Source organism: Lepidochelys kempii, chromosome 8 (assembly GCF_965140265.1).
Source record: "Lepidochelys kempii isolate rLepKem1 chromosome 8, rLepKem1.hap2, whole genome shotgun sequence".
Lineage (NCBI taxonomy): Eukaryota > Metazoa > Chordata > Testudines > Cheloniidae > Lepidochelys > Lepidochelys kempii.
In genome coordinates, this window is record NC_133263.1 from 97,029,671 (window position 1) to 97,052,882 (window position 23,212).

The window sequence follows — 23,212 nt, forward strand, 5'->3', positions numbered from 1 at the left end:
GACAATCTAAGCCTAAGGAACACATGCAGAAAATATTTCCAGCCAAACTCATTTAGTGTAATGCCCCACCTCTAAGAGTGCCATACCCAGTTGATAACATTAGCAGTTAGCACCTGCCAGGAGGAGTATTTTTAGCCTGAAAAGCTTAAGTACCAAAATTTAAATCGTGATACAATCCCTTCTGCAGGTCACTGGGATCTGCAGAAATAGGTCCTTAAGCAGTCTGGTTTTGACGGGACGACTACCTATTTAAAAAAGAGAACGAGGAGTACTTGTGGCACCTTAGAGACTAACAAATTTATTTGGGCATAAGCTTTTGTGATCTAAAACCCATTTCATCAGATGCATGGAGCGGAAAATACAGTAGGAAGATATATATACACAGAGAACACGAAAAGATGGGGGTTGCCATACCAACTCTAAGGAGACAAATCAATGAAGGCAGGCTATTAGCAGCAGGAGAAAAAAAACCTTTTGTAGTGATAATCAGGATGGCCCATTTCAAACAGTTGACAAGAAGGTGTGAGTAACAGTAGGGGGGAAATTAGCATGAGGAAATAATTTTCAGCTTGTGTAATGACCCATCCACTCCCAGTCTTTATTCAACACTAATTTGATAGAGGCTCCGACAGTTTCTTTGTCAATATGATAAATGATCTGTGTATATATAAAGCCTGCTGCAGTTTCCACGATATGCATCTGAGGAAGTGAGCTGTAGCTCACGAAAGCTTATGCTCTAATAAATTGGTTAGTCTCTAAGGTGCCACAAGTACTCCTTTTCTTTTTGATCAACAACCTAATTTCAGTTGATAAAAATAGTGACATATTTCAAAAAGAAAAAGATTATTCACTGAAGCCCACAAACAAAGGGGAAACTTTATAAAGGTTTAACTGCTGAAGCTGAAATTTTTGCTCATATGAGCTGGGAACCTGAAACTACTAAGGCTACTGCCTGAAGTAGAAGTGTTGTTTTTTTAAGGCCTTTGATACCAGAAAAGTTATTTTCACTATATAGAAGAGGCTAGTAGTCAAACATTTCCTGCGCAATACTTCACTGCCTGCAAGGGAGAATCAGAGAGATGGGGGAAAAGGAATCAGGTTAACACAAAAAGTTAAGGTACTTGAAATAGCAGCCTGCTCGAGTTCCACCACTTCATTCAGTTTGGAGCACGCTGTCAATGTAGAGATGCATAATTCTGAAGGTCAGGAAAACAGATGATCAAAAGGTATGGAGGATCTTAGTTATGAGATAGTGAAGAGCTTAAGTCTATGTTACTTGGAGAAGACAAGGTTATGAAGGCAAACAGGGAATCTTCTTGTACGTACAGGTTCTTAAAGAGGTGACAAAGGCTTCAGTAATGATTTATTTATTTTATGCAACATATGAGAAACACATGGACAGTCTGGAAATGAAAGACACATGCAAACCAAGTTTAGGTTACATCAAAGAAGGACTTTGCCCCCATTCCCCATCACCAGTGGCTGAAGCAAGTGATTCTTGTGCACAAGCAGAGCTTAAATCACCACCAAATTTGGGGTCATGAAGGAATTTCATTCTACCGCACATGAGCAGGGAACTTAGTGGTTTTCACCTCTCACTAACACTTGAACAGATTCTTCTCTATTAGGATAAGATGGGGCGTAAACATCCCATGTGATCAGATTGTTGTGGCTATAAAAGGTAAGAACATTGCACAATGGGGGAATCCTGATTGTGTTTGTCTGTTTCCAATATACTACACAAAAACACTGTTGTGAGAGAGTTAAGGTTGCTCTATACACAACACACAACACAAAACTAAGAAAACAAAAAGTTAAATCATCCAACACAATATGCCTTTTATTCCTCAACCCAAACACACACACCTCACTACTAGAATGACCTTTATAACAATGCCAACATGGCATCCTAATGGGCAGAGTTAAGGTTGTGCCAACTTGTCAATATCGCCTTCCCAAGACCACCACCACCATTAAGTGCCAAACTTCCCCCCAGCAATCACTCCTACTCTCTGTTCTGGAAAAACACTCATTCATATTTGGGGAAGAAGTTAACTGATCTTCTTGAAATTGTTCAGAAAATTCAAGCTATACTCAGAGATTATATGCCAAAAGTTTGGGGCAGATGCACTGTTTTTCATACAAAACAAGCTTGAACTTCCATTGTAACTGCAAAACACACAGCCTTAACTATGACTGTACAGTGGTGCTGGCATATGATGTCCTGCTAAGAGTATAGCTTGGTCTACTTAATTTCTCCATGCCTGAGGGTTTTTAGAAGAAGCCCAATAAAAGAGACATTAAGGAAACGTGTATCTTGTATGCATTACATCCAGTAGTATAGTAGTGGAGAAAGAGTGAAGGATTTTCCTCCTTTAATACAAGTTATGACAAGGAGATGAGGAGAGGGAGAACAGCAGAAGAACTGAGACAGTAGTGTGAGACCTCTAAGGTATTTCTGCCCTTTGGCTAATGTTCTGAAGCACTGCAGAAAAATCAACACTCCAACTGAAAGAGCAGGGCCATGTGTAAAACCTGGGATTTCTCTGCAAATTCAGGTCTTAGATCTGGATGCTCTTCAACTTGTTGGCAAACATTTCTTCCCCTGCATCCTTTTCCAGCTTACTTGATAAAAGTGAACCAAACTCTGTGCAAACTTGTTTTGCATGTCAAGCAGGCTTTCCTTTTATATTCATGTTATGCTATTTACATCATCTCCATTTGCAAGTGAGTGTTTCTGTCCCAATTCTTGATTGTTAACAATTGCTGTGATCCATATCAATTCATGACCTACCTTCTTTATACTAGGAAGTTAACCCACTGGTTAAAGGGGCAGCTGAACCGGCTCTGGAAACCAAGGTTAACTGCAAGTGTAGCCAGGACCAAATCATCTAAATCGCTGTTTCAGAAACCATTACACTGAGCATACCATAAAATGTAACTCTCTTTATTTAATGTTTTCAGAAGTACAGTGGTGATGTAAGGTACTATTATAACATGACAATGCATATACCAGTGGAAGAAACTGGCAGTATCACAACACATGGCAAGATCCCCAGTGTTGTGATTTTGTTTCACTGGATCATATTGTGGCTTCAGTTTTGAGCAGAATGCTCTGAGGATTCTAGAGTGGAGTTCTGTTTACGTTTATGCAACAATACAGCCTGCATTATTTTAATTTAGGTACAATTAGAATGTGTCATTATTACAATTTACTGTAGCTTGTGTGTATACCAATTACATCTGTTTCCTTTATCATTCTAAAGGGTTCAGTAAATACTTTGTATGCAGTTCCTATAGATCAGGAGCAAACATTATGTGGCAGATAGAGGCCTATATATGAAAACTGGAGTACCAAACTGAAATTTTAAAAGACTTTTTGCTCTGAAAGAGTTGAAATCTAATCGTTCATTGAAACTTTGTGTCAAAAATGCTGTTCAGAGTTCATCTGCTGAGTACCAAAATGCAAAAGGAAAGTTTTGCAGAACGGGAACAGTCACTTAGTCTTAAGAATAAGTGCATGATTAAATGCAAGAGATTGCTTTCTCTGACTTCAGTTACAGTTTTTGCTGATTTGGATTATTTTCAAGTAAGGATTGTTGTAGGATGGTTGAGATATCGTCTGCAGATGGACCCATGACTGTCAAATGTGTCAAAATACCTATGAACCTGCTGACTGGATATGATTTTGATCTATAAACTTTCTGAGCTTGAAATTAGTAGCATTGGGCAGTTATTTGTTTGCATAAAGGAGATCTATCCAAACCCCATTGTATAATGGCAGTGTTTTCTGAAGGGAAGTCGCTCACTTGGATTTGCCAAGAAATTCTTGAGTAGCTCCAATGGGTAGGAACCAGTCAGACCACAATCTTCAAAAAATGAAGGTATAGAAGAAACCATTGCTTCCGGCTATCGCTGCTGGCCTCTTGCCATATGCTGCCACAATGACTGACAAAAAGGCCCAGGGGCAGGAGGACAGAAATGTGCAGTGTCTGAGATACAACAGCTACAATCAAGTGACCTCTAGCCAGTCAACAACTCTGTTCACATTTAATGGCTGAGCTAACAAACCCACTGGCTAATCTTTTCAACCACATACCAGCCTCATGAAGCTGAATGAAAACCACCCTGAGTATCAGCCTTTTGGGTTTTGTATTCTTTTCCAATTTTTTACTAGTAGAGGGATACCTCTATCTTAACATGCTTGTACTTGGGTGTTTGGTTTTTTTAACTCCAGAAGATGGCTGGTAGTGGGCATGTGGATAGAATTCACAGAATTTGAGAACATGTCCATAGAATATTTCCTTAAACACCTAAAACTGCTCCAGGTTCGCACTGCTATCTAAAGAATCACACATATTTCAAGGTTTCGGGGTCATATGCTTAAATCCTGAAACTTATTTTCATCTAAACTTTTGTAAGTGCAATAAGCTGTGTCATCTTCAATTGTATTGGAATCTTTCATGTAACTCTGTTTTAGAGGAGATGGGAAAGATTGTTGCTTAACCATCTGTAATTTAGGCAGGGGATACCACACTGGGCATCAGAAAGCTTCAACCTGTGAGTGATCTGATCTTCCCTGTTGCTATGACAAATATATCAGTTATTTTGGGGCTGATAGCCAAGACGGTCTTCCAAATTATTAGGTAAAGCTTTTTAAGAATTATAGGTTCATTTGGTGTGGTTTAATCAAGCTGATACTTAGATTAATTCAAAGATTTGATGTTAATCCATTTTATTTTAATTTCATAGAGTCATAGCATCATAGAAGATTACGGCTGGAAGAGACTTCAGGAGGTCATCTAGTCCAACCCCCTGCTCAAAGCAGGGCCAACCCCAACTAAATCATCCCAGCCAGGTCTTTGATTCATTAATATGTATATTTTATGCTTTTTGCGTGTTTAGTTTAGCCAACAAATATATGAAATCAGAACCTTATGTGAGATATTTCTTCCCCAGACACTGGGTTCTCTACAATGAATCCTGCAGTAGATAATAGACTACTCTGTCACCCACTTGGTGGTGGTCCATAGAAAAACTGGCCCCAATAGTCGTCACAATATGCACCATGAAAATCAATTTGTATAATAAAATATGACAAAAAAGCCACACAGAACAGGAAAAGCATATTTAATTTTCTATTAAACATTTGACCAGAATACATTATTTCTCCAAAACCAAATACAAAGGAATAAGAATTTTTTACAGTATTAGGTAAGAACTTAAAAAGAATTATCAACTCAAGGAAAATATTTAAACAAAGCAGATTTTAATATGTTATCTGATTTTCCCCATTATCTTATTTCAAGGTGATGAGGCATTACAATTAATGCTGTGAATCTCAAAGCAAGTTCTGGTCCAACCACTAATTCTGAATGTTTTTATTTACTTACAGAAGTTGGGTTTTTTTTTAAATTTCCAAAGCAGTAGTATGGAAAATATTTTAAAAGCAGATTCCCAAGAGTTTAAAAAGAGTTATGTAGCTGTAGTGATCCCTCTCAAAAATAATTTTAATTAAAGAAGCAATTTGTTATAAAGTTCAATGACAGCAAAGTGACCTTTCTCATTAATAATATGTGAGGCTTTTAAAAATTTCAGACTGGTTAACACCAATTTTTGTTCATATAATTCCTTGCATTATACTGTTTATAACCATTATGAATGTCTCAGTTTAGTCTAAAGTCACAATGACTACATTCACTTTGCCCTAGACAGATATATGGAGTTCAGCAAGACAGATGAATCTGATTACCCAAATTTAGAAAAACCTGTACTACTGTTACTTTCCATGTCTAGTTCCACTCTAAATGTTGACATATATATATATATCGAGTCTTGTGTGGAGTGCAGTCTAATGAATTCAAAGTTTAGCTTTGCCTGGCTGAAGCTGTAGGCTCTGAAGCTTCATAGCCATGCCCATGTTCCCAGAAACCTTCAATTTACCTTGAAAGAAAGCCTGCAAAGATGAAATGAAGAATGTTATTTTGTCCTTTGGATGCTTCTAATCCTTTCAGGTGACAATGTCTTGTCCTTATTGCACCACTTCATCCAAGGTATATACTTAATATTCTGAGGCTTTAAAATAGTATGGCAATACAGAATATGAAAAGACTTTGTAGCGTGGGCTGTAATTTCTTTAAAGACCAAACACATCACCTCTCTGGCACTTACATGTAGACTCAGTTAAAGAACCAAGGAAAGGAAAAAAAAAAAAAGGAAATCATATGCCTGCTTCTCTACAGTTATTCCCCATATCAAAATACTGCATTATAAACTGCTTTACATATTTTACCTTTTAAATACTGAATCCAAAATGGGATTATAAAGGAAACCGCCAACCCCAACCGCCTGTGAAGAACGTGAGAAGAGAATATCTAGAATATGGGCATTTGAGAATTAGGTCCCAATCCTGCAGAGATTTATGCATGTGAGCAGTCCCAACAAAGTCAATGAGATGATTTACACATGTAAAGTTAAGCACATATGTAAATCTTTTCAGGATCAGGGCCTGATTGAACTTCCTGAAGTTTATATATAGTGCTACGCAATTGTGGTATCTAAGCAGTGAAGTATATTAAATGTCAGAAGTCTCCTTCACAACATAAGGAACGACTTGGACCCCACAAAAGCATGTCAGAACCCCTGAAATTTCAATCACAGACCACAAAACAGAGTTAATGGTTACTTCAGACAAATTATATAAAAATATTGGAAAGCAAAGGTGTATTTGGAAAAATTAGGACAGTATTCTATCTAAATATCTTACCAGGCTTGGCAAAAAAGTTTTGGGATTGGTTTTTTTTATTATATTCTCAGCTTTGCAAAGCAAGTGTACAATGCAAAGAGAAATTAATTTTCATAAATTTCATTAAGCCACCATCATATATGTTGGAGGGGGCTGGTGATGAGGAAAGCCAGACATTCCCGAATTGAATGGGATGGCTAACTACTTCTTTCTTTCACTTCAGACTGCTTCCTTTCTGTATGCCGTGAAGCCTCCTCACAAGTGATTCATAGGCTACACACTGGAGTTCAGAGTGGAATATGCTTAACATCAACTGAAAAGCATTCCGAGATTGAGCATTATTGGCACTACTGTCCCCAAACAACATTAACTGCTCTATGGTGACACCATGCAGTAACTATATGATTCTGATAAAGGCACTTTAGGGTTTAGGGTCATGTGGATTAAATGGATTTTTAAAGAGAGATTTTTTGTTCTCGTCCCCATATTGTGTCAGTACAGGACGGTTATGGTTGTTTGGATTTCCATACTTTCACATATTTGGATATTTAAGTTTAAGGTTAAATCTGAATTCCTGGGTTTGCAACATTTGTTATTTGGGATAATTAGAAAATCCCTATAATGTATTTTACCCTAAATTAGTGCGGGTAAATTCAACCTCAACTCCATTTTATCACACTGTTAGCCTGGGAATTTCCTTGAGTACTTTTAATAATAAAACTCAAGGAAATTCCCAGACAAAAAGCGTTATATATGAACCGCAAGCAAGAATACCAAAGAGAATGTTACCCTGAGATATTTCTGATGGTTTGAAAATATAAAGTAGCCACTTAAAATTAAAAATAATTTAAACTTTTAGTCCAGATTCACCAGTATGTTCTGATGGCTTTATGCCACTCTGAAGCAGAGCAAATCAGCAGGAGCATACTGGCCAATTCAACTGGGGGTTTTTTGGTTTGGTTTTTTTACAGCTGCCTTGAATCACCAGAGCAGCACAAAACAGCCACAGTATGTACTTCTGTTTCCTTCTTTCCCAAATTCTCCCTGCTGCTTGTGCCTGCTTATATCTCCCTGTAAACTACACCAGTTTCTCCCTCCTTTGTGCACCCCACAATCCCCTGCATACAGATAATAATTTCCCCCTCTTCCTCTCCTGCAACCTTCAGACCTCAAATTTCCCCTCCTCGCCTACCTGGTGAATACATCCAGTATAATATGTAGCTTTTCAAAACAAATGTTTAGGATTAAAAGGTCTTTCTTGCCTTTATTTCAAAAATGAAAGTTTGTGTGTCACAGAAACTAGTTAATAAAAATCAGAGAAACTCAAGAATTGCCCTCTTTCTCAATGGCCATCGTCTCAATGGGACTGAGCATTAGCTGCCACCCTCAGTCAAACTGACCACTGCCACCACTTGTTTCCAATAAGTGAAGCCCCCTAAACTATCAGAAGGCAGAGAGGAACACTAGGAGAAACAATCCCTTATAAAAATGACCATCTGAGAACAGCCAGTGTCTTCAATCCCATTGAGAATAATGGGAGATGACAGCCATTTTGAAAGAGACCAGTTCTATGTGAAATTCTATGCAGAAGAACAAAATTCTTCATCATCTCCATGCTAAAGGAGAAACTTTCACTTATGAAGAACAGGGAAAAAATGACCATTAATCCTAAAATTACTCAAGGACTCATTTTAAATTAATAAAATTTGCTTGTAAACTAATTAATATATTTGCTCGTAAAGTCTTACAAAATTGTAGTCTGTATTCAAAGAGTGAATGCTGTGATTTTGGTGAGGATATGCTGTATTCTTTGTACACAACAAACTGGTTGAATCTCTGGTTTAAGTGCAAAAATGCTCAATTAATCCTTAACTATGGAACTGTGAGTGGCACTTTCATAATTTCTAAATGTCCCAGTAGTGCAGTTACAAAACAGCAGGAATTTAATAAACAGAGTTTCAAGAATGAGAGAGTAACATTTCTAGAAGCAATATATGACTCGCGTACCTACAGAATCTTAGAATTGTGGCACAGTAAATTCCCTTGTTTTAGACTGTTCAGTACTTAGGTGTTCTGTGACTAGTGTACTTTCTACTATTCATTTCTTCAGCATGTAGCCTTGTTATAGTCAGGCTGAATCATGAAGCAATGCCAAAACAGGAAATTGTTTCATTGCACTTACTTATTGCCAGGTAAACATTCTGCCAAGTACACTGGAAGTATGTTAGTGTAAAACCCTATATTTGCTATCCTTTAGATCTAACAGGTGTTCAAAAATACTTTTACATAAAAAAGCCTTGATCACTTCACCAAAAGAATCCGGGAAAAATAGAGGTGTTGCTTCACAGCCTATGTAAAATAAAAACAGTTACACGTATTCATCTTTTCATTTAATCTTCATTTTACTTACTGTCTGTGGATTTATTTTGCCAGTCATTAAAGCCAACAAGTCAGAATCAGCCATTGTAATTGTACAGTCAGCCTTCTTATCTGTAACATATAACAGAGACAGAGTTTCACGGTTTAACTTCAAGTTGAGAGAGACAGAGCACTCCCAGTCATGAGTCACATTACAGCTCCTGAGAACCTAGGGCAGTGGAATGATTTGGTCTATAGGGTCACATGCTGCTTATTAACAGAGCTCAGCAGAAGGTGGAAGGAAGGGATAAAATATAAGCAAGCCTAATGAGCAGGTATAGCAGCATAGGTACAGCATAATCACCAACAATTATTTGTCAGGTAAGTGTCAAAAGGAACTTGATTGAGAAACCCTGTTACATAAGGATCAGCAAGAGTCCCTGACAGGGCTTTACAATATAGCTTATATAGTCAGACAGTACTTAGATTTAAGTATTACAGCATTTGCTACAAAATAAATCCATTAATAATAAAAGGGCACTGGGATTAGATGGGCTGGAGTATAGCAATAAGATTTAAAATCTTTCTCTAGACTGCTAGTTGAAATCAGAGCCAGGTCACTGGCAACTGGAAGTTGCTAATATCTGAGGACTGTTTGGGCCCTGTAAAGTGAGTCTGTGATCACAATCCAGTTCCAAAAGTATTAGAGTCCACAGCAATAATCCACCACAATTGTTCATCTCAACTGAGATGAGGGAGAGATCCTCAACCACACTTTAGCCCCTTTATGCTGGGGAAAGGATCAGACATAAATGGCCTCTAGAAGTCCTGGCTGGTTGGGATTTCCCTAATGCTGGCACTGCAGAAAAACAACTGTAAAACTGTCTTATGAGGACCTCTTCACAAGCCCAGCTGCAGGGGTTGTGCCAAGTGTGGGAGGGAAACATCAGATGTGGGGTCCAGCACACAGTGCAACAATGATCTTAGGGGCCACCACAGCCCCCAGAGCAGCCTAGGATCAGGAGAGATCAGGGGCCTCTTAAAGCCTCCCCTTCTCCTGATTTGTGAGTTTTGTGTTTATACCTCTGAGGGTGTCTCTACACTGGAATCAAAGTCCTGCAGCTGGCTCAGGTCAGCTGACTCAGACTCACAGGGCATGGGCTGCAGGGCTATACAATTGCAGTACAGACATCTGGGCTCTGGCTGGAGCCAGACTTTGGAACGCTGCAAGGGAGGAGGGTCCCAGAGCCCAAGCTCTAGCCAGAGTATCAACACAGCAATTTTATCGCCCTGCAGCTCAAGCCCGACACAGCTGACCCGAGCCAGCTGTGGCAGTGCAGATGTACCTTTGGAAATGCAGCACAGAACATCACCTGCAATGGGCATGAAAAGATCTACTCTACAGAGTCCCCCCAGACCCAGCTTGATGCTCATTTGCAGGGAAGGGAAATGTCACTTCCTGTTCTGCTCCTGGGACTACACAGGGGATTTTAATATTTGTGAAAGGTGCTGAAAATTAAGTAGTACTATTTTGTATTAGGTTTGGGAAACATACTTAATTCCCCATTCACGGAGAAACAGATCCTTATGTGATTAGTTAAAAGTTAACTCCAGGAGTTAGATTCATATTTTTTCACCCTTTTGGTATGTATTGTGAACTTAATTTCTAAGTAGCAATAAAAACATGGATTAGATGTTTATTTTTTCCTGAGACAGCTCCTAGAGATATGCATCACTACACAAACTCCAAGTTCAGGCATTTCCTGCCCAGAGCTTTTCAAAAGGAGGCATGCGTGTTCTGTTTTCCTTTGTACATTTCTTAACAAAAAGCTCATAGCCACAGCTGCTGAATTAGTGCAACCCCAGGAGATTTCAAGATCTCCTTAACTATAAGCCAGCTGAAAATGTTATCATCTATTTCATCCGTATCTGTAACCACAATGAGTTTTCACTCACTTTCTTGAATGGATTTTAATTATGACAAAAGATAGGCCAGTATCTATATATAGCATTATTCTTTAATGCATTCATAACAGAAAGAATAATGCACTGAAAACATCTTCTCCTTAAACTAACAATACCTTACTTAAATTCTGCTAACTCAGTTGCAGATTCATGTCCAAGGACAAAATTACAAAAGACATGAACCATCCAATTCTCTGAAGTACATTCAGTGAACAAGTCTGAGGTATGTTTACTCTACCGCAGTGTAAAAGAGAATGTCAAATATTTCCACTATTTCTGTAATTCCACTTCCCCTACCAAGTTTTGTACCCTTACCCATGCAGCCAATGATGATTTATCTTCCCTCAACCCTGGTGATTGTAAATGGGGCTTGAAATTAACACGGTTTTGTTAGCTGACTGCTAGCAAAGTATCCAGATAAATGGGATAAATCTGGCCTATATGGATGTTCTTGGAGGGCGGGTGGGAGGAGAAAAAACAAAACAAAAAAAATGAAGAGTCCATGATTGGCAACACTGGCCTGTCAATATCACCAGCAGCCAATGACAGTTTTAAGTGAAAACAAGGGTAATCTGTGGGTGCAGCAATTCTGGACATAGGCCATGCATGCTCCAATTTTCAGCGGCAATTAAGCCTGCCCCCCAAATTTCAAAAACAATCTTCTATCTGTCCATTCAGGCATTTCTAGGATATCCACTGGTGTAGTAGCTACCCAATTTTGTTTATTCTGGCATTGGTCCTTCCAAGAGTCATATGTCTGTTATAATCTCCTCAAATACTGCTTATCTAACTGGGAAGTCTTAAAAAAGTGTCCTAGAAAACATGAGGACAGAAGGAGAAGAAGAGGAACAGCACTTAATCTTAGCCATATCCAAACAATGAGGATTAAAACTTAACTTCATTTGCCAATGATGAAGTGGGGATTTTAAAAATAATGTAGTTCTTGTTTAACTAAAGTAGTTCATATTTTGTACCTAACCTTCAAGGAACTGATGGTTCCCTTTCATTCTGACAGTAATGGTGATACCGAAGGACATACTGGAGAGATAACATCACTGACCTGAATTAGTATCTACAGAGCCTTTACCATTTTTCACATCTACTATCCAAGTTGCTTCTTTACCACCAGGACCATCTTTTACTTTGAAGGCAAAGATACCACCAATTTTCTTGACAAATTGTTCTCCTTCCTGTAATGATCATGCACAAGTTACATTTGATGGACAAGCGAATCACTTCATTCCATTGGCTTTGGCACAATTAAAATAATTTGTTTTAACAGATGTTTACATCAAGCAGCAATAGATGAATCTTTCAACCTGTAATTAAAGATTTATTCAATTCATTTTGCTAAGCTTAATTTAACACACGCAAACCTGAATTTATGTACTATAGCTATTGTACATACACACATACTCTTCAAAAGTTGAATATCTGTTAATTTTTAGACCAATGGTAATACATAATTGCTTTAATTAAACGTAATCATTCCCCATTTTTCAGAGTTACCACCTCCCACCATACTGATAAAAGTCTACTAAAAACAAAAAGAACAAATAATTCCAAGGTCTCAAATAACACTGACATTTACAAATATAAGTTTGAAAGCAAAGAGGCAAATATAGTATTATAAAACAGGTAAATATTGATACTTGCTTGAAAATTACAGGCTTGCCCTACTATAATTTTTGCTTTAAGCTTGGAAGAAGGCCATGTTACCATTCTTGCATTATATCAAGATAGCAAGCAGCAAACACCAAATAAAAGCTGAAAATTCTTAACAGTAACTAGGGTGAGCACAATACACAAAGTTTAACAACAGAAAAAGAGGAATATCAAAGACTAATTAAGTAACGCATAAATGCAACAGATGAGCAAAATTCGAATGAGAAATACAAAGAAAGTGGATAAGGAGAACAAGGTGAGATGTATCAAAAAGATAAAAAACTTTAATTAAACAAAAGTGATCAATACAACCCTTCAGGACAAAAATGGACGACAACATCTCAATATCTAAAAGACAAGAATGAGTTATGGCAAAAATATATCAAGGAACTATATATGATGACAGGCCTGAAAAACCTCAACTAGAGATCCATCAGGGAAGCCCATCAATAACTGATGAAAAAATCATGGCAGCAATAAAAAGACTGCTGAATGGAAAGCACTAGGATGTGATGAAATACCAGCTGAATTGTTAAAAAAACATAGGGGATGAAGGGTTGAGAGCCCTGGCAGATGTAATGAAGAGTATGAATGATTTTACAACTTCACTGTGTATCCGAATCCCAAAAAAGAACAACGCTACAGACCGTGAAGACTATAGAACAATCAGACTAGTATCGCATGCCTCTAAGATACTTTTGTGAGTTGTTCAAGACCAAATACAAGGAAAAATTGAGAAGGAAGAAAGTGAACAACAATATGGAATCAAACATGGATAGGGTACCATAAACAGCATTATGAATGTGAAGCTCATCTTAGAAAGATCAATAGAAATGAGGAAACAGCATACTTGTGTTTCATTGACTTCTAAAAAGCCTTTGAGAGAACCACTACAAATTTCTCAATATAGTAACATCTGTAGGGACTGATGGGTACAAACTCCCAGTAATGAGGCAATTAGTGTATACTGGAATTAGAAGGCAACTATATAGAGAGATGAAAATGGAAAACCTAACAGAGGTTAAGAAAGGTGTGAGACAAGGTTGAATAAAGTCAGTAACATTATACAACATTTATGGCAAGTATCTGATGAAATTAATTGAAGAAATGGAAGGTTTTAACATGAATGGAGAATGAGTGAACAACATTTGCTATGCAAATGACAGTGTTGTTGGCTGATTCAAAAGAAGGTCTGATGAAGTTAGTGACGATTATATATAAATATGGCAAAGAATATGGCCCAGAGTTGAATATGGACAAGACAAAAATTATGGGTGTATCAAGGATCCTAGGAGAACATGCAAGATTCCAGTGAACAGCACAACTATACAGCAAGTGAGAAATTATTGCTACTTAGGAAGCATCATTACAGAAGATGGAAGATCGGATACTGAAGTCAGCACCAGAACAGCTAGAGCAAAAGACATTCTGGAAGAATAAATATCTGATGAGAATGGACATGAATCTGAAGATTAAATTCCAACTTATAAAAACTTGTATTTGGTCTGTGTTAAATCACAACTGTGAAACATGGACAGTCAATAAATTAATAACAAAAATTCAATCCTTCAAATTATGGTGTTATAGAAGAATTCAGAAAATATCATATATAACCAACTAAAAACTACTGGAAATGATTGGCACTCAGCAAAAGTTAGATTTTATGACGAGAAAGTTTTTATTTCAGGCCACATTTTAAGAGGTTGAGAGTGAGATGTATGTTTACAGGCACTGGAAGGGAAAGTTGATGACAGAAGAATGTGAGACAGAAAAAGAAGATCTTAGATGGATAATATGGTATCTTGGGTGGATCAAAAGGACGATTCACCCACAAAGAGATTAGCAGAGGACCATACAGAATGGGTTACCAAAGTTGCAAATCTCCAGTAATGGAGAGGCCATATTAGAAAAACACAGTGAACTACTAGCACCTGTCAGCAACTAGGAGCAAACTGTTTTAAGAACAAAGATCAGTTTGATATTCTTAGAGTAATCGAAGTGTTTTTGTAACTCATTTCACCTTCTGTGTACCAGAAACATAGCCTAGCAAATTCATAACAAATCACATCAGTTTCAAACTTTATATTACTAATGAAGAGAAGTGGACTACTTATACGCTTAAAGTTAAGCACATGCTCAAGTGCTTTGTTAGACTGGGCCAGCGTGCTCATCATCTTCCAGGATTGAGCCTATAATTAGTAGCTCCTCTTCCAGCAACCTGTCAGAGGTGGAGGGAGGATGGGTTGAAATTTTGCAGCCATAGTAGCAGCAGCCTCTCTCAGCCTCAAAATCTTCTGTAGAGGTGGCAGAAACGCCCCACACTCACTCCACCCAAATTAGTATTGGTGGGCTTCCCACCCTGCACATAGAGCCCTTTACTGGTGTGGTTATTGTCAGTTTCAGGGTAAGTGCATCTGCATTCCCTCTCTGTGGTCCACTCCAGGAATACTGCCCAGTGAGGTCTCAGATCTCTAGCCATCACCTGTCTCTGGGCAGGGACCCTTGTCCCACTCCCTTCTGCATGGGGGTTTTAAGACTGCCCAGCCCCATGTCACACTGTAATATCCCCAGAAAGCCATCTGTCTACAGGCCAGCATCTGAGCTGTGCTTTCTCTCTGAAAACAATGACAGGGTTTTTACCAGTGACCACACAGATCTTTCTCAGCAGAGAATATTTACTTTAGGACCAAAAAAAGCATTAAAAAAACATGTAAAAAACAATAAGAGTTCCTACACGAATGCTAAAACCTTACCAGAAGTCACCCATCAGTCTTATGGGGCCCTAATAAGCAAAAGTCTTTCCAACCTTTCCACAAGGGTTGGTGCCCCCTTGGACAGAAGGTCCTGTCCACTTGCTGGATCAGTAAGAAGGACCTGTATCAGTTCAGCTTTTTGTACCAAAAGAGTCTCTGGAAAACCCAGTTTGAACAAGTATATGCAAACACCCCAGAAGGTGGTGCTTTGGAGTTGTTTACATATCCCAGGTTATTACCTCCCACGGTTTTTAGTTCCAGGAAGAGCTGTGATAATCCGCCCCCACAGAGCAGAACACAATCATACATAATCCATCCATAAATTTAGTACAACGGTCCCCAAAAACACTCCATAGGATTGCAATATCTGTCACAGTCACCACCTACACAGTGCTTCCCAATCCAAAGTGTGGAGTGGAAAATCGCTCACTCACACAGACACCAACACCCGATTGTCAACAGCAACAACCAATTTTCTCCCTCAACACACATAGTGATCCTCTTAGTAGACTTAAGAAGGGGTCACATCTTTCATTTTAAAACACGCATGGATTCTGAAAAAGTTGATACAGCTTATGTTGAACAGCTCTTGCTCTGGACAAGTACATTTTTCAAGTCTTTGCATGTAGTGAGGCACTTGAGGTGTGAATTAAAGCTAGATGATCAACCTTATCTCTGAAGCCAAAGCATAACAAATAAAAAGTTAAGTCTCCCATTATAAAGACTTTTAAAAAATAATTAAAGTGATTTACCTCTTCAAGTTTCTTTTCAATCTCTTTGAAGACAAGATTGGCCTTAAATCCATCAAAAGTTGCGCTGGTGGGAATAGCCTGGATGCGCTGGGTGCTGAAATGAAAGGAAACCACTCATTTAAATCACTTAGGCTGTCTGTCATTGCAAAGTAAACTCAAGTTATCTACATTCAAGTTAGCCTGGCTCAAATGAGTGCAGCCACACTACAAAGTAACACTCAAACTGCACAGAGTGATTATGTTAGCAGCTGATGACTTATGCAAACTTAAGCTGTAGCCTATACCCTGACAGGCCAGCCAACTAGAGTTAAAAGCATCATCACACTCAAGTTAATGGCGTGTGTGGGGGGATGGGATTCAAGCTGTAATGCAAGTTAACTCCGCAGTAAACACAAGATCTTAGAATAATGCAAAGAACCTAACAAATAACCCTCTATTACGTACAAATCTATCTCACCTAGAGCTACATATAAAGGCACTAAGTTCTGCTCTCATTTACCTGGATGTATACACAGAGTAACTTTTAATTACTGGAGCCACCGAATACAGTACATCTAGCTCTGATGACTTAAACCAACATTGCGCTAGTATGAAATACAATTTATTAAGATCTTTATGACCATGAAATGCAATAGTTTTCCCTTTGTTACCCAATGTTAACATATCACACTAAAACTGCATAGCTAAACGATGTGAACAGAGGAGCTTAACTTTTTTAATGCCAACATCTTACATTGTATACGTGCAATTCTTCTATTAGAGGTCTTTTACAGGCACAGCCTTTTGGAAAAACAACATTAATAAGAAGGCAGCAATTGATAGATGTCTAGATTTTAATTTTCTATACTTTGAAAGTTATCTTCAGGAAAAAAGAAAAAAAAATCTCACAATCTCCCACCAAATTTTTGTAAGATGAAATAAATGGGTTGTAGTAATAATTTCTAATTGCAGTTATTTAGGAGGAACACAATCAGCTGAGTATGCAAAACCTTTCCTCACACCCAAAGGAGAGCACTATTGTCAGTAACTCAAGATATGCTAGCAATGTAGAGACAATGCAAAGACTGCCCTTGCTCCAAAAAGCTTACAATTTAGAAAGACAAAAAAAGGGGGCTCAGGAAAGTAAATAATTGTGGCAGATATGGCAATTTCCTGCAATATACGTGAAAAAAACTAACTGAATTAAGTTTAAAGTATCTTTGGAGTCCATTATATTAAATGCAAAGGTTATGTGTTACTGTAGGCCAGGATTGTATGTAACCTCTTTAGGGGGCAGAGGTGATGTGAACCCTGGAAAGGGTTATGAACCTCAAAGGGCTATATTGAAAGTGGGCCAGACAAAAATGGACCTTTGGGACAAACAGTCAAGCAGTTTGCCTGCAAATTCCCCATCTCTGATTATGCAAAAATCTAGTCTTTTGAAGCAACAAGGAGTCCAGTGGCACCAGTCTTTTGAAGCTACACCCTGAGCAAAAGACCATTGTCTGCTGATTACCTATTCCCACAGTCTCAACATTAAAGTACAAGCTATATAAAGGAAAGACTGAACTATTCATGGTGGTTCTGGTTCTGAATCTGAGACAGTTATGAACTTGTAACCCATGGGGAAAGCTCTGCTGTGGATTTTGAAGAACAAAAAGCTTCCTGAGCCTGAGGCTGGAGTTCTGGGGTGACCTCTGATAAGTTTTTTTTTAACATGCATTTAGGTTCTTCTACTGTTTTTAATATGTTTTCTCCATAATACTGTCACCTTAAAAATAAATGTGCTTGCTTGTAAAGAGCTGTGTGGTAACTTGTGACTGTTGGCAATTACAGCCGTTCATAACCTTCAGAGAGAAATTAAAAGCACAGATGCTGGCCTATTTAGGGGATGAAACAGGGTAGGCGGAGAACTGTGCAGCCTGGAAAAAACATGGTTAGAGATCCGACTGCTGAGAAGCCAGGAGCCTAAAGTTGGTGCCTTTGGTGGATCACGAGGGAGAAATACAGGTGCTGTTGCCCTGAACTGTTACAATAATATACAACACTTCCTGAGTTAGTGGGTTTAGAAATCTATATTGATGCCTATTGCAAAGTCTCCTGAACTAAACAACTGTAAAAAAATCAATTAAATATACCACCACCCTCGGCTTTTTTAATAAAAATCCTCATTTCCTATTAAAAACGACAAATAAAAGCCTGGCCAAAAAGACAGAGAGGGTCTTACAATGTAGCCTAAAGGCTGCTAAACTCTGGCACACTGACAAAAGGATCAGATTCCAGAAGCCTGGGTCTCCCACCAAGAACACTATATCACAACAGCTGTGAAAAAGAGTAACCTCATGACATCTTTTGCTTTTATTTTCAACCTTTCAATCTCAACATCATTAATGAAAAATCCAACTCTTTGCTGTTTCATTCACCACTCCCTGGAGTACATTAATATAGTTGGCATGCATGGGAACTAGACCGAGATCAAACTAGAAATGAGTTGGAGAAAAACATCTCTCTCTGTCTTTGAAATTTTAAGAGAGATAATTTTGTTGTTCACGTTTTGAAAGCAACAGATACTAAATACTGGAACTGAGATGTCAAAAAGCTGTATAAACCAACATTAGAGAGACATGGTGAATGAGGTAATACAGTGAGAGAGAAGCTTTCAAGAGAAGAGAGCTCTCTTCTTCACGCCTGGGACCAACACAGCCACAACACTCCACACGTAAAACCAACATGTCAATTTTTCTAAACAAGGCTGAAAGTGAAAACAAGGGACAAAAAGGTCAGAAGGGACCACTATGATCATCTAGTCTAACCTCCTGCACAATGCAGGCCACAGAATCTCACCCACCCACTCCTGCAATAAACCTCTCACTTATGTCTGAGCTATTGATGTCCTCAAATCATGGTTTAAAGACTTCAAGGAGCAGAGAATCCTCCAGCAAGTGACCCGTGCCCCATGCTAGAGAGGAAGGCGAAAAACCACCAGGGCCTCTTCCAATCTGCCCTGGAGAAAAATTCCTTCCCAACCCCAAATATGGCGATCAGCTGAATCCTGAGCATGTGGGCAAGATTCACCAGCCAGATACCCAGGAAAGAATTCTCTGTAGTAACTCAGATCCCACCCCATCTAACATCCCATCACAGGCCATTGGGCCTAATTACCATGAATACTTAAAGATCAATTAATTGCCAAAATCATGTTATCCCATCATACCATCTACTCCTTTTCTTTTTGCGGATACAGACTAACACGGCTGCTACTCAAACTTATCGAGTTTAATCTTGAAGCCAAATAGGTCTTTTGCCCACACTGCTTCCCTTGGAAGGCTATTCCGGAACTTCACTCGTCTGATGGTTAGAAACCTTAGTCTAATTTTGAGTCTAAACTTTCTGATGGCCAGTTTATATCCATTTGTTCTTGTGTCCACATTGGTACTGAGCTTAAATAATTCCTCTCCCTCTCTAGTCTTTATCCCTCTGATATATTTATAGAGAGCAATCATATCTCCCCTCAACCTTCTTTTGGTTAGGCTAAACAAGCCACGCTCCTTGAGTCTCCTTTCCTCGGATCATCCTAGTAGCCCTTCTCTCCACCTGTTCCAGTTTGAATTCATCCTTCTTAAACCTGGGAGACCAGAACTGCACACAGTATTCCAGGTGAGGTCTCACCAGTGCCTTGTATAATGGTACTAATAAGTCCTTATCTCTACTGGAAATACCTCGCCTGATGCATCCCAAGGCCGCATTAGCTTTTTTCACGGCCATATCACATTGGCGGCTCATAGTTATCCTGTGGTCAACCAATACTCCAAGGTCCTTCTCCTCCTCCGTTACTTCTAATTGATGCGTCCCCAGCCTATAACTAAAATTCTTGTTATTAATCCCTAAATGCATGACCTTACACTTCTCACTATTAAATTTCATCCTATTCCTATTACTCCAGTTTACAAGGTCATCCAGATCCTCATGTATGATATCCCGGTCCTTCTCTAAATTGGCAATACCTCCCAGCTTTGTATCATCCGCAAACTTTATTAGCACACTCCCACTTTTTGTGCCGAGGTCAGTAATAAAAAGATTACATAAGATTGGTCCCAGAACCTATCCCTGAGGAACTCCACTGGTAACCTCCCTCCAGCCTGACAGTTCACCTTTCAGTAGGACCTGTTGTAGTCTCCCTTTTAACCAATTCCTTATCCACCTTTCAATTTTCCTATTGATCCCCATCTTATCCAATTTAACTAATAATTCCCCATGTGGCACCGTATCAAACGCCTTACTGAAATCTAGGTAAATTAGATCCACTGCATTTCCTTTGTCTAAAAAACCTGTTACTTTCTCAAAGAAGGAGATCAGATTGGTTTGGCACAATCCATCCATTTGTTGTTGAACTCTAGCAAGTTCCCTCCCAAATCCTTTTATTTTTATGGACTGTCATATTTTGGCACAACCCCTGTTCATACTAATAATTTAAAACTACAAAATATATAAAGTTTTGAAAATAAAAACAGTTTGGAATTGCTTTACAGGAATGGACCAATTATGCATTTACAATAGTATGGCATTCTACAACCCTGGCCAAAACTGAATGAACCGCAGAAAGGTATAAAACTTCTACAATGCCACTTAAATATGTGTATTATACAATGGTGGAATTTCTCTATGACCACACCTGATAGTTCACCAATAAAAACCTGATGACCCTTGCAGCTATTCATATAGATTTACCATTGTTAATCTTACTACATTCTTGGCCTCGATAATCCCATGACAGAGTTCCTCAGATTAACGACCTGTTTAATTTTTTAAAAATTCATTTTCTTTGTTGTCTTTTAATGTTTACCACCCCCCTTATCCTTTTACTATGAGACCAGAAAAATATGAAAACTCAAATGGACTTCCATATACCTTTCATTAATTTATATACCTGTAGTGTATCTTCTCTTACTCTTGCCTATCTGAATTAAGAAATTCTATATCTATAATCTCCCTTTGTATGGAAACTCCCTCATATGCCTATAATCCCAATTATCTCTCTGCTGTAAGAACACATATGTAAGAACACACTTGTTCCTAAACTAGGGGTTTTTTATTCCGACAATACTCTTTTTAAACAAATATTATTGCAAAAATATTTGTACACGCAGGAACACCAACCCCAATTCCTATGCAAATATTCCACATCTGTCATCACCAAAGCCATCAAATATCCACATCACTATCAAAATCTGTGATGGGGATTATTAAACCCTTCCCAATAGTAAACAAACTTCCAATAAGTAGTAACAAACCTTACACTGCACAGATTTGGAAACAGGCATCTCTGTTGTCAGTAGTATTGGGAATCCTGGCCCCACTGAAGACAATGGCAAAACTCCATTAAATAAGAACCCCAAAGAAAAATATCAGGTGCGTGCTAGTTTAAAAAACAAAATCCCACTCACATGTTCTCTGTGAAACTAAGATTTTTCTGCTACAAAAAAAACCTGCTCTTGAGCAGAAAAGGCATGAAGCTACTCTGTTTTATTTCGTATTTCTTATCCAAATGACTATTATTTGTACGTCTAAACAAATAAAAAGGAATCTGTGGCTACTGACTACAGTACCTAGGAATGGTCAGTGACCTGTGCATTCAGCCTGGAGCATTTTGAAGTACTAAAGGTATGAAGGTTGAAGCTTTCATGCTGTTTTATGGCAATTGAATTGCAGTCTTAAAATGTCTGGAGTTTTACAAGAATCATATAATAAAGTATCAGTGCCAGTTTTTCATATCCCTTTTCCTTAAATTTACTTAGAATTTTGGACATGGAGACAGATACTTATGAGAACACAATTAAGGAGGGGGGAAAAAAGCAGCCATCGTGCCCAACACCAAAACCATTATGAAAGTTGAAACAGACTGCAGAAAAAATAGCTGCACATAAGCATTGAGAAAGAGTTGTGCATTCAGAAACTGCATTTTTCCCTGCTGTGAGGGAACAAACATAATCCAAGCAGTCTATTTAATGGGGTACTGAGAAAACTGCTTTGTATGTGCAAAATAAGCCAGTTATAGGCACATTTTCATTTCAGCACTACCGAACTGGATCTACCACACTATTTAAACATTACATCCCACTTTTCGCTGCACTCAAACAGGAAACCTCTGTCTTCCAAAGTAAAGTATAATGCTACCTCTTCTCCGATGACATTTATGCACAGATTTATAGAAACGCAAATAGATAAAAACTCACCTTACAGCTTCAGGAAAACCCATTCTGTATAATGTTACAACTACAGCACCACCAAGGCCTATGTTATGTTGCAGAGCAACCTTTGCACCAGGAACTTGTCTCTTCCCAGCTTCCCCTCTTAGCTGCCAGCAGAGTTCAGCACACTGAGCCAGACCTAAAAAATCAAACACAGAGGAGGCAGATCTTAAAACACTCCAACTATTGCAAAAGCAAGCAACAAATACAATAACGTTTTATATCATGCTACACTTCAGCAAACTAAAATTTAAAGAACTCCATTACCAAAATCCTAAGAAAAAAGCCTCTCTTAAGGATTTTGTTTGTTTTTTTTAAACAGAAGCTTAAAGGATGAGGTAATATCTTGTATTGAACCAACTTCTGTTGGAGAGAGAAGTTTTCGAGCCACACAGAGCTCTTTTTCAGGTCTGTGTGGCTCGAAAGCTTGTCTCTCTCACCAACGGCAGCTGGTCCAATAAAACATATTAATATCCTGGGACCGACACAGCTACAATTACACTGCATACAACAACTGAAAGGAATACAAGGAATACAAAAACTAGGAGTACTTAGGGCTAGAAAGTTATACTGATTTAAAAATGAACAAATCTTAAAAATGCTGTTTTCTTTTATGGCAAATTCACTACTGACCATGACTTAGGTAATAATAGTATTTAGCTCTGATATAGCTAAAATATGGGATAATATGACAAAGTGTTTCAATCTATTTTGAAAATATTAGTTTTATGAAGTTTTAGTACACAT

General features: G+C 38.3%; 1 protein-coding gene across 1 annotated transcript in view; it reads right to left on the reverse strand.

The window, feature by feature from the left end:
- Positions 1–5,113: 5,113 nt before the first annotated feature.
- SCP2 (sterol carrier protein 2) overlaps positions 5,114–23,212 on the reverse strand; it is a 56,323-nt gene continuing 38,224 nt past the window's right edge. The window contains exons 12-16 of the mRNA XM_073357672.1: positions 22,451–22,604; positions 16,239–16,332; positions 12,129–12,258; positions 9,156–9,235; positions 5,114–5,956 (exon numbers count right to left, since the gene is read on the reverse strand). Coding sequence (XP_073213773.1) covers positions 5,861–5,956; positions 9,156–9,235; positions 12,129–12,258; positions 16,239–16,332; positions 22,451–22,604 — 554 coding nt within the window. The 3' untranslated portion in view covers positions 5,114–5,860. The remainder of the gene's footprint in view (positions 5,957–9,155; positions 9,236–12,128; positions 12,259–16,238; positions 16,333–22,450; positions 22,605–23,212) is intronic.